This window comes from Capsicum annuum, chromosome 5 (assembly GCF_002878395.1).
Source record: "Capsicum annuum cultivar UCD-10X-F1 chromosome 5, UCD10Xv1.1, whole genome shotgun sequence".
NCBI classification, from domain to species: domain Eukaryota; kingdom Viridiplantae; phylum Streptophyta; class Magnoliopsida; order Solanales; family Solanaceae; genus Capsicum; species Capsicum annuum.
The window spans coordinates 219,477,746-219,492,188 of NC_061115.1; the positions used below are offsets into that span (position 1 = coordinate 219,477,746).

Genomic DNA, 14,443 nt, shown 5'->3' on the forward strand with positions numbered 1-14,443 from the left:
TCACTCAGTGATGGAGCCAGGATTTTCATTGAGTGTATTCAGAAGTAAACATATGGACTAGTCGAAGGGGGTTCGACATGCCCTATCTATACATAAAAAAAAATTTGACCATGTAAAAATAATATACAAATAATATAATTTTTCATCGAAAGGGGTTCGAATGAACCCTTGAATCCAGGGTGGCTCCGCCACCACTCTCAGTATGATTTTCTCCATATTAGAGCTCGAACTATGTACGAATAATATATAGAAATATGTTTACAAGAGCATTTTCAGTTTTTCTATAAAAGAATGTTCACATTTTTCTAAAAGTTACTTATTAATATTTATAATTATATTTTAAGTGATTTTATAATGTATATTTCTTTTACACTATCTTGTACTCCATATGAAATAGAGCTGAAATAAAAGCAATTAATTAATTCTATGAACAAATAATCATACAATAAAATTTTCAACATTTAGGTGAAAAAGAAGGGCCACATTTGACACCTACTACCACATCACAATTAATTGCCATTAATGTCCAATGCAATAATTAATCATGCATGGTCCAATGACTATCTTTGACATATTCATTATCCGATTTGGAGCCTTGTTAATTTAAATTCACATTAAATAAATTTAGAATATCAACTTAAATTCGAAACTTAATTTCGATTAAGAATGAACATTTACTTACTATAGACTTACAGGGTGTGTTCAATATGAACAAAAATAGTTATATTTTTTTTTTCGAAAAATAAGTGAATTTCATTTTTACTCTATTTTCTTATGTTACGTAAACAAGAAATATTACTTCATCTATTTTAATTTATTTGACTTATTTTTCTTTTTCGTCTGTTTCGAATGTCAATGTAAAGTAATAAATAATATGCTTATTTGTCAAAATTCTTGGAAATTGTCATTGTCTAGTATAGTGTAGCTACAACCACCTTGCATGGTTAATAAATGCATTTGTTTCAATTTATTTAGCTCTAGAACTTATATATGAGAAAATATAAAATAGGAAAAAAATCATTAAAAATTCAATACTTTATTTTACTTGATTTTTATTGACTTGAAATTATCTTTCAGAAACTATTTAGTTTAAGGATTTATTTTACTTAATTACATCTATTAATTAAAAAAAGTTAGCTCGAAGAACTAGTGTTTCCGCTATTCGTGGGATCCAGGAAAAGAGTCGAACTATAGGGATATATTATATGCAGCCTTAACTTCCTCACATTTCTGTAAGAAATTGTTTTCACAACTTAAATTTGTAACCTGCTAGTAACATCACGGTAACTTTACCGGTCAAAGACAAAGCCAGGATTTCTGCTGAGGGAGTTTAAAATTTGAAGAAAAATTAATCAAAGAGGATTCAACATCTTCAATATATATGTAAAAATCATTTTAATCATATGTTAATAATATAATTTTTCATCGAATGAGGTTCGGATGAACCCCTAGTAAAAAGCTGGCTCCGCTCCTGTTACCGATTACTCTATGGCTCCCCTTCAATCACACATATTAATTATGTTTTTTTTAAATTTAAATTTGACTACTCTTGATTTACATAGATACTTAATGATAAAAGAATATTTGACAATTATTTCATATTTTGTGTCTTGTGATGTTTGAAAAAAAAAAAATGCCTTTGATGTTTGAAGTTGTCATGCAAACTAGTAATTGTACAATTAAAGTAATTAAACTAAATTAAATATGCATTATTATTGACTAAATGACAATTAATTTACATAATTGTGATTAAGTTATTATTAATAAAATTTTATAACAATAAGATAACCTATATGATAAGACAACTCTCGTGATCTCTTTTTCTTAATTTGATTGATCAATAATTTGATTTTAAATCACTATATAGTAAATAGGAGAAAATTAATTTTAATTTGTTGTTTCTAGTACCTCGATAAATGATGTAAAAAAAAATCATTTAAAAGAAAATCATAATACTAATACTTTCTAGGTTTCAAATTGGAGGACAACACGTGTCTCATTTTGCAAGTGCCTTGCCTATGTGTCTGTGACAGAGACTCGCTTCTTCAAGTTTAAATTTCATTTGTTGCTTTTCTTTTTGATAGGAATAGGTGCTTGTTGTTCGCTCGTTATCTATTAAAGGAGCCTTCTTTGTCTACCCGGCCCCTATTTTTAATTTTACGTAAAGTGAAATCAAATTAATGAAGTAAACAGTCCAACCTCTTTGTTTAAAGCTTTACGATTACGACGAAGCTTCTAGATGAAAAGGGTTTTTTTTCCCTCTTCTTTTAATGAAAGAAAAAGATAGAGATATTGGTCAAGAACACATATGAACTATCACGTTTTCGTAAGTTTCACATTCTAACTATTAGTTGTTTCCTTTTTGAGATAAGCATTCAGTACCCCTCGAAATATAATCAAAGTTGGTACGACATGCTCCGACTTCACAGGGGTCCTATAACCCCCCCCCCCCCTCCCCCTCCCAAACTCAATTTCAGCATATTTTTGTCAATCTTTTATGTTGATGTAACACCTTTATTACATAAATTGGGGTCCACGTTAAAGGGGCTTCGTTAGCTAAAAAGGTTGACAAAAGATGCCACGTCAGCTAAAAAGGTTGACAAAAATATGCTAAAATTTAGTTCGAGGGGATAATAGGACCCCGTGAAGTTGGAGTGTGTCGTAGCAAATTTGATCATAGTTCGGGAATACTAGATATTTTACTCTTCCTTTTTTTACCTGAAATATCACCATCTATTCTACTATGTATGTTTAACTAATAGATAGATGGTGATATTTCTGGTAAGAAAAAAGGAACAACTAATAGTTGGACTAATTAGCTTCGAGATGTATTTTAATACAATAGATGATGATAGTTCAGATAGGAAAATGAAATAACTGATAGTTAAAGCATGAAGCTGACGAAAAAATGATAGTTAAAATGTGTACTTTTGACCATTAACTCAGAAAGATAAGCATATCAATTGCTAGATATTATCTACTGACAACAACGTATCCAGTGAAATCTCACGAGTAAAATATAGGGAAGGTAGAATATACACCGATTTTATCACTACCTCGTAGAATAGAGATGTTGTTTTCGATTGTTAGTTCACATAGAAGGTCAATAATTGGCCCTATATATAAGCTTTAGATGAAATTGGATAAACCTATATGATTCATGACATTGACAATATTTGTGGATAAATTGTTGAAGCAAATAACAATTTATTTCACTCCAAAGGGATCTTATGTGTGTGCAAAACTCTCATACTTGGTAGGGAGTGCTTATCCTTAAATTAAATTTACGAGGCGCAAATCCAGATCAGTCGAGGCAATTTAACAAAGGTTGAACCATAGATGAATAAATAGTACTAAAACTTTTTCAAAACTCATAAGACGAGTCGACGATCAAATTATGCCATCAATTTAAAAAAAGTACTAAAATATGTCATGAACTTTAAAGTGGCACAAAAATAGGCTTAACTCACTTTTTTAGTGAGTTATGCCTTTTTATTTTAACGGCACAAAACTGACGGTGTTAAAGTTACCAAAAAGTGTATAACTCAACGTTCTCGCTTTGCCCCACTCTTATCCTAAGTTGAACTCAACGTTCTCGTTTTGCCCCACCGAATGAGATTTGACTAAACTCAAGACTGAGGTTTGTCTGTCTAGCCAGCATCTCTCCTATGTTTTATCGATGTGGGACCAGTGGCGGACCCAATAATTTTAAGCTGTGGGTGGTTTAGAAAAAATCATCTCTCCTATGTTTTACCGATGTGGGACCAGTGGCGGACCCAACAGTTTTAGGCTGTGGGTGGTTTAAAATAAATTTATTAAACAATGCCGCTGCAAGGATTCGATCCCAGGATGGGAGACATGGAAGTTATGCCTAAAGCCAGAACACTCAGCCATGCTTTTGTTCTCTGAGTGCTTTTTTATATATTTCACCATTTTTTCACTGTTTCTTATATAATTATACCTCTTCTACGTCGAGTTTAATGGGTGCTCGAGCACCCCAAAAATGCATGTGGTCCCCCTGTGTGGGACTCCTTATCCTGTGTGGGACTCCTTATCCTAAGTTAGGGTGTTACATACACCTCCTTTTATGAACTCAGCGTTCTCGCTTTGCCCCACCGAATGGGATTTGACTAAACTCAAGATTGAGGTTTGCCCTCCTCGATTTGCCCTACCGACAAGGCCGACACAGAAGTGGCTCTGATACCATTTTTGTAACAGTCCATCTACTAGCTGGCATCTCTCCTATGTTTTACCGATGTGGGACTTCTTATCCTAGGTTGGGGTGTTACATACACCCCCTCTTATGAACTCAGCGTCCTCGCTTTGCATCACCAAATGGGATTTGACTAGACTCAAGATTGAGGTTTGACTTCCTCGCTTTGCCCCATCGACAAGGCTGACACAGGAGTGGCTCTGATACCATATTTGTAACAGCCCATCCATTAGTGTCTAGTGATATTGTCCGCTCTGCGCCTAGACTCGCATGACTTTAAAACGCGTCACTAGGTAGTAAGTTTTACCGATATGGAACTCCTTATCCTAAGTTAGTTGGGGTGTTACAATGTCAATCATCAAAACTACACAAGACCTAACAATAACTCCATTCCTATTATATAACTCGGTTTTTCTATATCAACGATTTTTCTTGGTCTGGCTTGATTGATCTACTTCAGAAACTAAGTCCATCGACTTATTGATTATATTGTCTTGTTAGATCAGTTCGAGAGGCCTCTTATTAGTGTTTGACTTTAGATCACCGATGATCAAGCTCTACAAGGTGAGTAGATTTCTGAGTAAGATAGGTCATACCGCCTTTTTTTCCCTCACGTTCGCGAGAGTGATATCAGGTTCATATGATCGTCAAGCTTTAGACTCATTACTCTAGTGCAATTAACATCCGGAGAATCTAAAAGGCATTTCATTCTCTTTTTGTTGAGACGCTCAAACTTTATTAAGAAGATTCATCTGTTACAGTTGAACAAATATTGAAACAATAGCAAGAAAGCTGAAATAGTACTCGAGAGCTTTACAAAACTCAAAAAGGCGAAAAAAAATGACAAATAATTAGTTGACGGAATGACAGTTCTTCCTGATCTCGCCCTTCCATCCCGTGAGGACATCCAAAGTTCCCATATGCACCATTGCATCCGCAAACTTCTTACCCCAAACGCGCCCATACCTCGCGTTAAAGTTCACCAAATTCGCGGTTTTAGGATCGCTCATCAGTGTTTGATCAGAAACTAGAAGTCCCTTCTTACTCATTAAATCCATGTAGTATTTGTTATCCAATTTGTTTGGTGTCATGACATCGAGATGAGCAGGATTAGCTACTCCTGTTCCATTTGTAAGTGCTTCTGGTGGGCAAATGGACTTCAACATCTTTCTGTATTCGCGATCGATTGGCAGATTTTGTTGTTTGTTTTGAGGGTATATACGGTTCGCGAAAACAGCACAATGAGCAATGCCAATAGAATGTGCACCAGAAAGGGTCACCATTTCATCAACTGACATCCCTTTTCTTGTAAAGCTCTTGATTAGTTCCTTGACACCGACAAACGGAGAAGGAAGATTATCTAAGGCCTCCTTTTTGATGGAAACATATCCATCACGACGTCCTGCTTGGACATTATAGTTTATTTTCCCAACTTTGTAGGAACTGTCGCGTGCTGCAAAGGCAAGAATGTCAGCACACGAGACAGTTCCCGGGCATGCAGCCTCGAGCTGCTTCTTAGCTTCATCAATCACTTCAAAACCTCGTAAACTGTTCTTGTTCGCTACGCTTTCCTTTTCTGAATCCGGTCCATCCAGTAGTACAGATGCATCACATCCCTAAAATACGTAAAAAAAATGCAGAAAAAAGTATTAAGTTGATGAAATTATCAAGAGTAACAACACGCGTTGAACTCTGTTACCACCTCAACTAAAAGCTTAACGAGGCAGGAGTAACACCATTCCACACGATCACAATTTCAAATCTACCATCAACTAAAAAGCAAAAAAAGCATCAGGCCACACGTGAGGAGGCGTGTTGAGACATAATATTAGCTAGTAACAAAAATGTGCTCTTTTTCTCTAACAGCGTAAGTGTTCAGATGAAATGATCACACGTTTCAACGTGCAGAAAAAAGTGACGCAAAGAATGAGATTGCACTAGCACATTAGAGAGAAAAGACATCAACGTACCCTCACGAAGCAATCATGAAAATGCAGCCTGATAAGTCCACCAGCTATGCCTGGATTACGAGACACGGCTTTATACACAACATTTCTCACAATGGCTTCAGCAGACGGACAAGTATGGCTATAGTAACCTACTTTAAGCGGACAGGAAGGTGGTCGTTTTGCCAACGTTGAAACTGAAAGAGAGAAAATCAAGCAAGAAATAAACGCAATCACCTTCAAATCCATCTTTTTCCCCCTTTATGGCTCAAAAACAGGTAATTTATGAAGTGATGGATAATTTATGAAACACCATGAAGCATTTTATAGTTTGCATTATGCATTGGAGGAATCTTTTTCTCAATATTAAAACATAACATTATTGCCTGTAATACAAACATCAAAGTTGAAGTTTTTTTTTTAACAAAAAAAAGTTGTATGACTTTGAAGAATTCCACAGATACCACCACATTTTTATATCCGTGAAAAGTTTAAGTTGACACTTGATAGTCATATTTTTCAAAGCATCTAGTACCCCGAACTATGATCAAATTTGCTACGACTTCACGGGGGTCCCTATTACCCCCGGTAACTAAAGTTTAGCGTATTTTTGTCATTCTTTTTAGCTGACGTGGCACCTTTGACGTGAGCCTATTTTATGTAATAAAGGTGTCACGTCAGCACAAGAGTGACAAAAATACGCTAAAATTGAGTTAAGGGGTTAACAGGACTCCTTTGAAGTTGGAGTGTGTCGTAACAACTTTGGCCATTGTTCAAGGGGGTACTGAATGCTTATCTCCCGACATTATGATTCTTAATAACTCAACGGGCTCTTCTCCTTCGAGTCAAACAAACAAAGAAGGGAATCTCGTTGAGCTGTTACAAAAAAAAGTCAATCTTCCTCGTTGTTGAATCCTTCAAACTAACTGGTATCAATATCAAGAAGTTATTTTTCCGGCCATGGAATGTAAGTCAGAGAAATTGAATACGTTTATTTTTCAAATGGTTCATATCGTCAAGTGCATCCATTCCAAATTACAGCTGCTAATGTATTATTCTGGAGTATATCAGGGTTCATCAAGTGACAAGTAACTTGTGATGTATAACAGACTAATTAACGGCAAACAAATGCTGGACAGATATTACATTATTATTTCTGAGTATATCGCGGTTCATCAATTGCTACGACACACTCCAACTTCACGGGTCCCTATTACCCCTGAACTAAATTTTAACTTATTTTTATCAACTTTTTTAGTTGACGTGACACTTTTTGTCAACCTTTTTAGCTGACGTGACACCGTTAACGTGGAGTCCATTTTATGTAATAAAGGTGTTACATCAGCACAAAAGGATGACAAAAATACGCTAACATTGAGTTCAGGAATAGTAGGACTACTGTGAAGTTGAAGTGTGTCGTAGCAACCTCATTAATTTTTGACTCGTTATCAAATGTTGATGAGGTAAAAAAATATCTATTGACAGAATTGCAAGAGTTTCTTGATGTTTATACTTTCATTCTTATCGATTAACACTTATCTGTTAATGTCTTTCGAGTTTAACTTCTATAAAGTGACAAACTTATCCTTTTACACTATCAAATCGAAAATTACATGTAACGATCTATCATAAGTGGGATTAGTAACCTGAAAAATAACGCGAATGACCTACTACAAAAGATTAAACGTACATTTAATAAGGTAAAGTTTTATCAAATTGTCAGTATATATAAGTTAAATACATTTCTTGACGATTAAACAAATCCCACTTAAAGTTCATTAACAACAACAATAACGTACTTAGTGTATTCCCACATAGTGGGGTCTGGGGAGGATAAAATGTACGCAAATCATACCGCTACCTCAGGTGAAATAGAGAAGTTATTTTCGATAGACCCCATCTCAGGACAAATAACAATATAATAATAAAAAAACATTAAAGCATATAAACTAATACAGAATGCAAAATAAACAAGTTCAGTATGCTTGTTTAGATAAATAAATCCCATTTGGAAATTGAATTTACTTGTTTATTTTCTTAGTTGTTAGCCACTATGTTCTATCATCTATGTTAATGTCAACTCCCTATAATATGTTATTAAAAAGCCTTGACTTTTATCATTACAACTGTTTTCTGATAAGTTATTCTACCAACTTCTTTCCTATTTTATCAACAACAAAAAAAAAGAATCTTTTGCCAATGAAGAGGCTATTTTGTCCTAGCTTTCCAATTTATCTGTTCCAATTTATCCAATTTATCTTTTGCTTGGACCCAAGAGGGGTACCATTCATGACCAATTGGGTCTAGCCGTGACCAACGAGGTCGTTGGTTCTCAAGCAGGGACATTGTTATATGCCAATTGTCCAACAAATAAATAGAGAAATGTTAAAGGGTTTATAGTCTTTTGGATAAAGCTCTCCAGTTTGGTCTATAATATTGGTCCTTTCATTGAGAGCGGATCGATCCATGTGTGGGGCCGTGATTCAGAGTGGTGGCTTGGACCCAAGAGGAGTGACAGTCGTAGCCAATGCGGCCATTGGTTCTCAAGCAGGGACGATTGTTATATGTCAATTGTCCCACGTCAGATAAATAGAGTAATGTTAAAGGGTTTATAGGCTAATGAGTCTCCCACATATCAAACTAGTCATTGGTGCTTTCTGATAAGAATCAAAGAAGAAAGAGAAAAAAAAAAGAGAAAACAAAGAAAAAGGATATGTGGAATTATCGAGATTCGAATGGATTTTACGAGCAACAAAGGACTTATATCTTCTATCACCTCTCGATTGAACCCAATCAAACAACAATAACTCCGACTCCATCAAAGACGAGACAACCAAATTGATTCCATAAAAAGGGAGACTCGATGATTGATTAAGCGAAAGAAGTTAACACCAACAATATCGGAAATCCACCCTAATCAGTCAACTACAATTAACCACTACTTGAAAAATCTAACGATAGATTTCACCTAGAAACTATAAACTTAAAAGCTCTCAATTCATCATAGACATCATAAACTACAAAATAAAATGGCTAAGACAATTATTTATAGTTATTGCCTTTGCCAAAATAACTTACTACAGAAATAGTTCAAGAGTGGCTACTTTAAAAAATAACCCACAAGAGCCCTTCTTGATTAACCAATTAGCATTTTTGGCCTTGGATCTTTATTGCTTCATGGCTTTCTTCGGGCTCCAATCTATCATTCATATGTAAAAGCCCATCCTAATGTATCCCACGCTAACCATGTTTGTATCACTTTCATTGAAAGCAGATCGATCCACGCATGGGGCCACACCTCAGATTGGTGGCCTATGTGCCAGAGGTGTCGGTCGTGACCAACTAGGCCCAGATATGACCAACCACGTCGTTGGTTCTCAAGCCTGAAAGTTGAGAATTTGATTCAAATTTTTAATCTATTTTATGTTAAAAATCAAAAGAAATATGAAGGAGATTGCAGAAAAAATAAAAGAGGATTTAATTTAATTGAATGAGATGACTTAATTTGAATTACTTCTTTTATTAATTCTTGATTGATGTACTTATTTTCCTGGTTCGATTTAAAATTCATTCTCCTAGTTATGCTTGCCACAACAATTGGAACTTACACTGAGGTTCTTCACACAAGGTGCAGAATAACTATTTAAACATTACTATTCAAAAATAAAGCTTTTGTGAATACCCTATGAAAGTTAAAAGATATGGCATAAACAACTAACAACCACCCCAACTCGTTTCACTGTGTCTCGTGGACACCCGCTGATGACGTGACACACAAATTTTAGAGTGACGTCTAGATGATCATTTCGTAAGTTGGAGTGTTCAACTGACACAGTAAAAATGAGCTAAGGTGCCTTGATGTCCATACTCAAAATTGGAGTGCTTATTTGACAATTGAGACCAAGTTGGAGTGGAGTGTCTGTTTATGTATTATGTTTTGGTGTCGGGGGCAGCTTGTGCATATCTCGACTATTTCATCAGGTACCACCAGGATGGTTATCGCTACCACAAAAAAATATAAAAGGTCATTGATACGCAGCGAAGTAATTCACGCAGCCCTCTTCCCAGGACTCGATGAAGTCAATTCGAGCCCTTTCCAATGCATCGATGTCATTTCTCTCGACGCAATACAAAAGACGAACTTTCAAGAGTCCCTTAAGGCAGAATTAAATCACAACAATATCATCTGCAGAGGCAATTCTAGTATAACTAATGCATTAACGACACTCCATCTACATCGAAGAAAACAACATCGAAATCCTTGACAATTATTGCGATTTAGATATTAACTATTACAGGAATCCTTGACGATGTCGCATAAAGCTCTAGCCGTAACATACAATTCGAGGCCATTAGACACCGTCAAGCTGTACTAACAGCTTCTGTTTTAGCCGTTTCTCCTGCTTCCCAGAACGAAGATGGCTTTCCGGTCTTTGAAACGGTCTTGAGAACAGCGTCTGGTTGAACATTGCCCTTCACCGTCACTTTTTGCTCCTTCAGATCAATGTCGAAAGTTTCTACACCTGAACATGGTTTATGAAGGAAGACGTGAGTCGATATTAGTTAAGATACAATGGCTTAGACCTATCAATTTTCGTTGCTGTTTTATCTGTTACGAGATCTATAAGCAAATAAGTAACTTACCTTCCATTTTCCCCAAGACCCTTTTCACAGCCCCGACACAGCCTTCGCATGACATGCCAACCTTGAGAACAACAGTCTGCCGTCACAAGGGGTAAAACAATTTAGCATTAAATCGACAGCTTATGAGATGTGAAGTAACGATCATAACAGGAAAAAAATAACTCAATCGTCAATTAGGCGGCACATCATGAGGTTGTTGCGAGTTTAAGTTCCTAAAAGAGTTGTAAGACTCGCAACAACAATTTACCCCCTCTCCCTCCTTCAACCAAATGAAAAAACCTAAGTTGCTCGGACTCTTCAAAAATGTCTACGGGTGCCTGTCGGATCCTCCAAAAATAGTGTATTTCTAAAGGATCCAACACCCACATTTTTGGAGAGTCCGAGTAACTTAGGAAAAAACTGCATTATTCATTTAATTCCTTTCTCGTTTCTCCGAGCAGCTCTTGTTCAAAAAGCACTTTTCTGAATCAGTTTGGCTACTATTGTAGTACTAAGAGCTCCATCGTTGATATTTAACGAATAAAGGGGATACTTGGACCAACTCTTTCACTGGGAAAATCAAGAAAAAGATTAGCGGTAAAGTTTCAGAACCGAGAGAAGACCTATATTTTTTTCGATAGCTAATCTGAAATGAAATCAGGTTTCACAGTTAAAATAAGGTAGCTTATCAAATCTAACCGTAAGGGGAAAATCCATTAATTTATAAGTGAAATGACCAAAGTAGGCCAATAATGCATTACTTATCAAGAAGAGTAATTGATACAAGTACAACCACGAGGATGGACGTGTGAAAGTGTAATGAACCTGAGGCTTGGAGTGTGCAAGAAAAATGCAAAAGAGGGCCTACAACAAACACCAAAACCGAACCTACACTACACTCTATGGGCTGCATTTTGAGGCTTTTCATTAAAGGGCCTTTTGGTCATTTTGTATTTTAGTTGTAACCTAGTATAAATAGAACATTGTAGGTCATTTTGTCTTGGACTTTGATGATATTTGTAAGTTGTATAACACTTTGAAAGACAAGTCCTCTCTTCTCTTTAGGAGGCAACCCGAAATTAGGGTGATACTAGTGTGGAATCACTAGTGTTGTATTCATGGCTTGAGAAGTTGGTGTTTAGAGGAGGTAAAGTCCCTCTTGGTTAACCGTTGCGTGTAGTGTTAAGGATCCAAGAGTATCACATGTTCTGGGGTTCTTAAGATTATACCAACCAAGGTCTAGCTATCTATCCTTTGTTCATTGTAATCTTGTAACCATTTGTGTATCTTGTAATCTTCAATCCGTGAGTTGTTGTCTCTTGTTGTTATTGTTCTTATCATATTGTTGTCCACCTTGTTGTGTTGTTGCGGTTTTGGTGTGGTTATACACGTTATTATCTCATCATTGTGTAGCATTCTTGGTTTTGGACTTGTTTCCAACTTGTCTCGGTTTTGTATTGTGTTTGTAGACTGTTTTTGTGGCTATTTTGGTACAATCCATGTTTGTAGTGTATCAGTAACTAAACTAGTCAATAAATTTTTGAAACAATCAACGCACTCGTTAACGGACCGACTCTTCTAGCTCAGATCAGGCATAGCAATAAACAAACAAATCCATCCATCATCAAAGAATTTTAGCTCAAAATCATGTAAAGCTTCGATTTTTTAAAATCAAAACACAAAAATTATTCCGAATCCACATCTTGTTAGCTGAAACAAGAATTTCCCAGATCAACATTCCCACTAAACAGGTAAATCTTATCAAACTCTTCAACAAAATTACTTCAAAATTACCAACAAAATCAAGATTTTAATGTTGAACTTGTTTTTTTTTTAACATATGCAAGAGGAAAAACTTAAGCCTAAACATCGAAACGAAGAGGAAAAAACCTCGTAATCAATCGATCAACTACGCCTTAATCTCAAACAAATAGAGGAATTTCCTATCTTTTTATAACCGTGGTGTCCGGGCCAGCTTTCGACACACAATCCACAGGATACCTACCACCTCCCACTAGCAACAACTAACAGGTAAATTATGTAAAGCTTTAATCTTTTTCCAATTAAAACAAGAAAATTCCAAGAAAACAAGCAAATCTTTACCAAACCCTTCAACAAATTACTTCAAAATTACCATCAAAATCAAGATTTTAATGTTGAACTTGTTTCTTATTTATATATGCAAGAGAAAAAAACTCAAGCCTAAACATCGAAACGAAGAGGAAAAAGCTCGTCATCAATCAATCAACTACGCCTTAATCTCAAACAAATAGAGGAATTTTCTACTTGTTTTTAATAACCATGGTGTCCGGACCATCTTTCGCGCACTTCGACACAATCCACGGGATATCTACCACCTCCCACAAGCAACAACTATCAGGTAAATTATGTAAAGCTTCAATCTTTTTCCAATTAAAACAAAAAAATTCCAAGAAAACAAGCAAATCTTTACCAAACCCCTCAACAAATTACTTCAAAATTACCATCAAAAATCAAGATTAATCCTTAATCTCAAATTTTCTTCAAATTAACAAACAATTTCATTCAAACCCCTTTATTATTCAGCTAAAATAAAAACTACCCAAATCAAGATTAAGCCTTAACATCAATTTTTCTTAACATTAACAAACAATTACATTCAAACCCCTTTTATATTAAGCTAAAATAAAAACTACCCAAATCAAGATTAAGCCTTAATATCAATTTTTCTTCACATTAACAAACAAATTCATTCAAACCCCTTTATTATTCAGCTAAAATAAAAACTACCCAAATCAAGATTCACACTAACAATGCAAAATCCAGCAACCCCATCAATTAAACAACTCAAAATTATGCTTAAAAATTACAGATTCAATACAGTAATTATAAATCAAGAAAATATAAAAAAGATAAAAAGAAAATTCAAAGTACCTGAGACATGATGATGAAGGGTGAATTGATAAGAAAGTTGTGAGGTTTTTCAAGGATTGGTGATGCAAAGTTGAGAGAAAAAATTGGACCTTTAGATTTTTTTGTGACTATAAGAGGTGTAAAAAGGCTGCTAATTTATACATGAGAAAAAGGAAAATAATAATAATAATAATTTTAAAAAATTAGATTCTCCTAATTATTTATTTATTTATTTGAAGCGAAGCATTAGAGTAACAGGTAAAATAGAGACCAAAGTTCAAGTTTTAAAAATAACCCGTTATCAAAATTTATTGTTGTTCGCCCTTCCTCGCGCATAGTGGAGTTTATAGTAATACCAGACTGTCCTTTATTTATTTATTTTACGTTTGTTCATAAACTCTTTCTGTTCACTTTTATTACTTGTCATGTTTTGTTTTTTGAAATTAAATTTTATGAATTTTGACAAATATTTTATAATGTATTTTTTATTCATATTAATATGAGAAGAATTACAATTGCGAAGTATTTGAACATATAAATTTTAGTTTAATATATTAAATTAATTTGATTCAATTTAACATTAAAAATTAATCGAATTGGCTATCGTGAATCAACGGCGTGGCAAGTAAAGTGATCTGATATTTATGTATAATTCGGGGTCTCAAATTTAAATTTTAAGATTGAAAATAATTTTAAAATTGTCTTTTAACTTGACCTCAAATTACATGTACGACCTCCAACATTAAACTGCACAAGTAGACAATTAAAT

The 14,443-nt window shown here is 34.9% G+C and overlaps 2 protein-coding genes across 2 annotated transcripts; both read right to left on the bottom strand.

Annotated features, from left to right (window-relative positions):
* Nucleotides 1-4,898: 4,898 nt before the first annotated feature.
* On the bottom strand, nt 4,899-6,611 carry LOC107871376 (peroxidase 5). Its single transcript, XM_016718299.2, has 2 exons — nt 6,184-6,611; nt 4,899-5,829 (listed from the first exon to the last, which is right to left on the bottom strand). Exons 1-2 carry the CDS (start codon nt 6,406-6,408, stop codon nt 5,065-5,067), a joined length of 990 nt encoding a protein of 329 aa, XP_016573785.2. The 5' UTR covers nt 6,409-6,611; the 3' UTR covers nt 4,899-5,064.
* A 3,735-nt stretch (nt 6,612-10,346) lies between these two features.
* On the bottom strand, nt 10,347-13,948 carry LOC107871377 (copper transport protein ATX1). The gene is made up of 3 exons (XM_016718300.2): nt 13,696-13,948; nt 10,804-10,879; nt 10,347-10,682 (listed from the first exon to the last, which is right to left on the bottom strand). The coding sequence occupies exons 1-3, from the start codon at nt 13,702-13,704 to the stop codon at nt 10,522-10,524; spliced, it is 246 nt and encodes an 81-aa protein (XP_016573786.1). The 5' UTR covers nt 13,705-13,948; the 3' UTR covers nt 10,347-10,521.
* Nucleotides 13,949-14,443: the final 495 nt, after the last annotated feature.

What these genes read in the sequence shown, in the direction of transcription:
- LOC107871377 (XM_016718300.2), bottom strand. An exon ending in GGTCTTGGGGAAAATGGAAG is followed by an intron (nt 10,683 to 10,803) that starts GTAAGTTACTTA and finishes AACCATGTTCAG; the next exon opens with GTGTAGAAACTTTCGACATT.
- LOC107871376 (XM_016718299.2), bottom strand. Translation starts at nt 6,408, where the DNA reads ATGGATTTGAAGGTGATTGCGTTTATTTCTTGCTTGATTTTCTCTCTT. An exon ending in TTCATGATTGCTTCGTGAGG is followed by an intron (nt 5,830 to 6,183) that starts GTACGTTGATGT and finishes TACGTATTTTAG; the next exon opens with GGATGTGATGCATCTGTACT.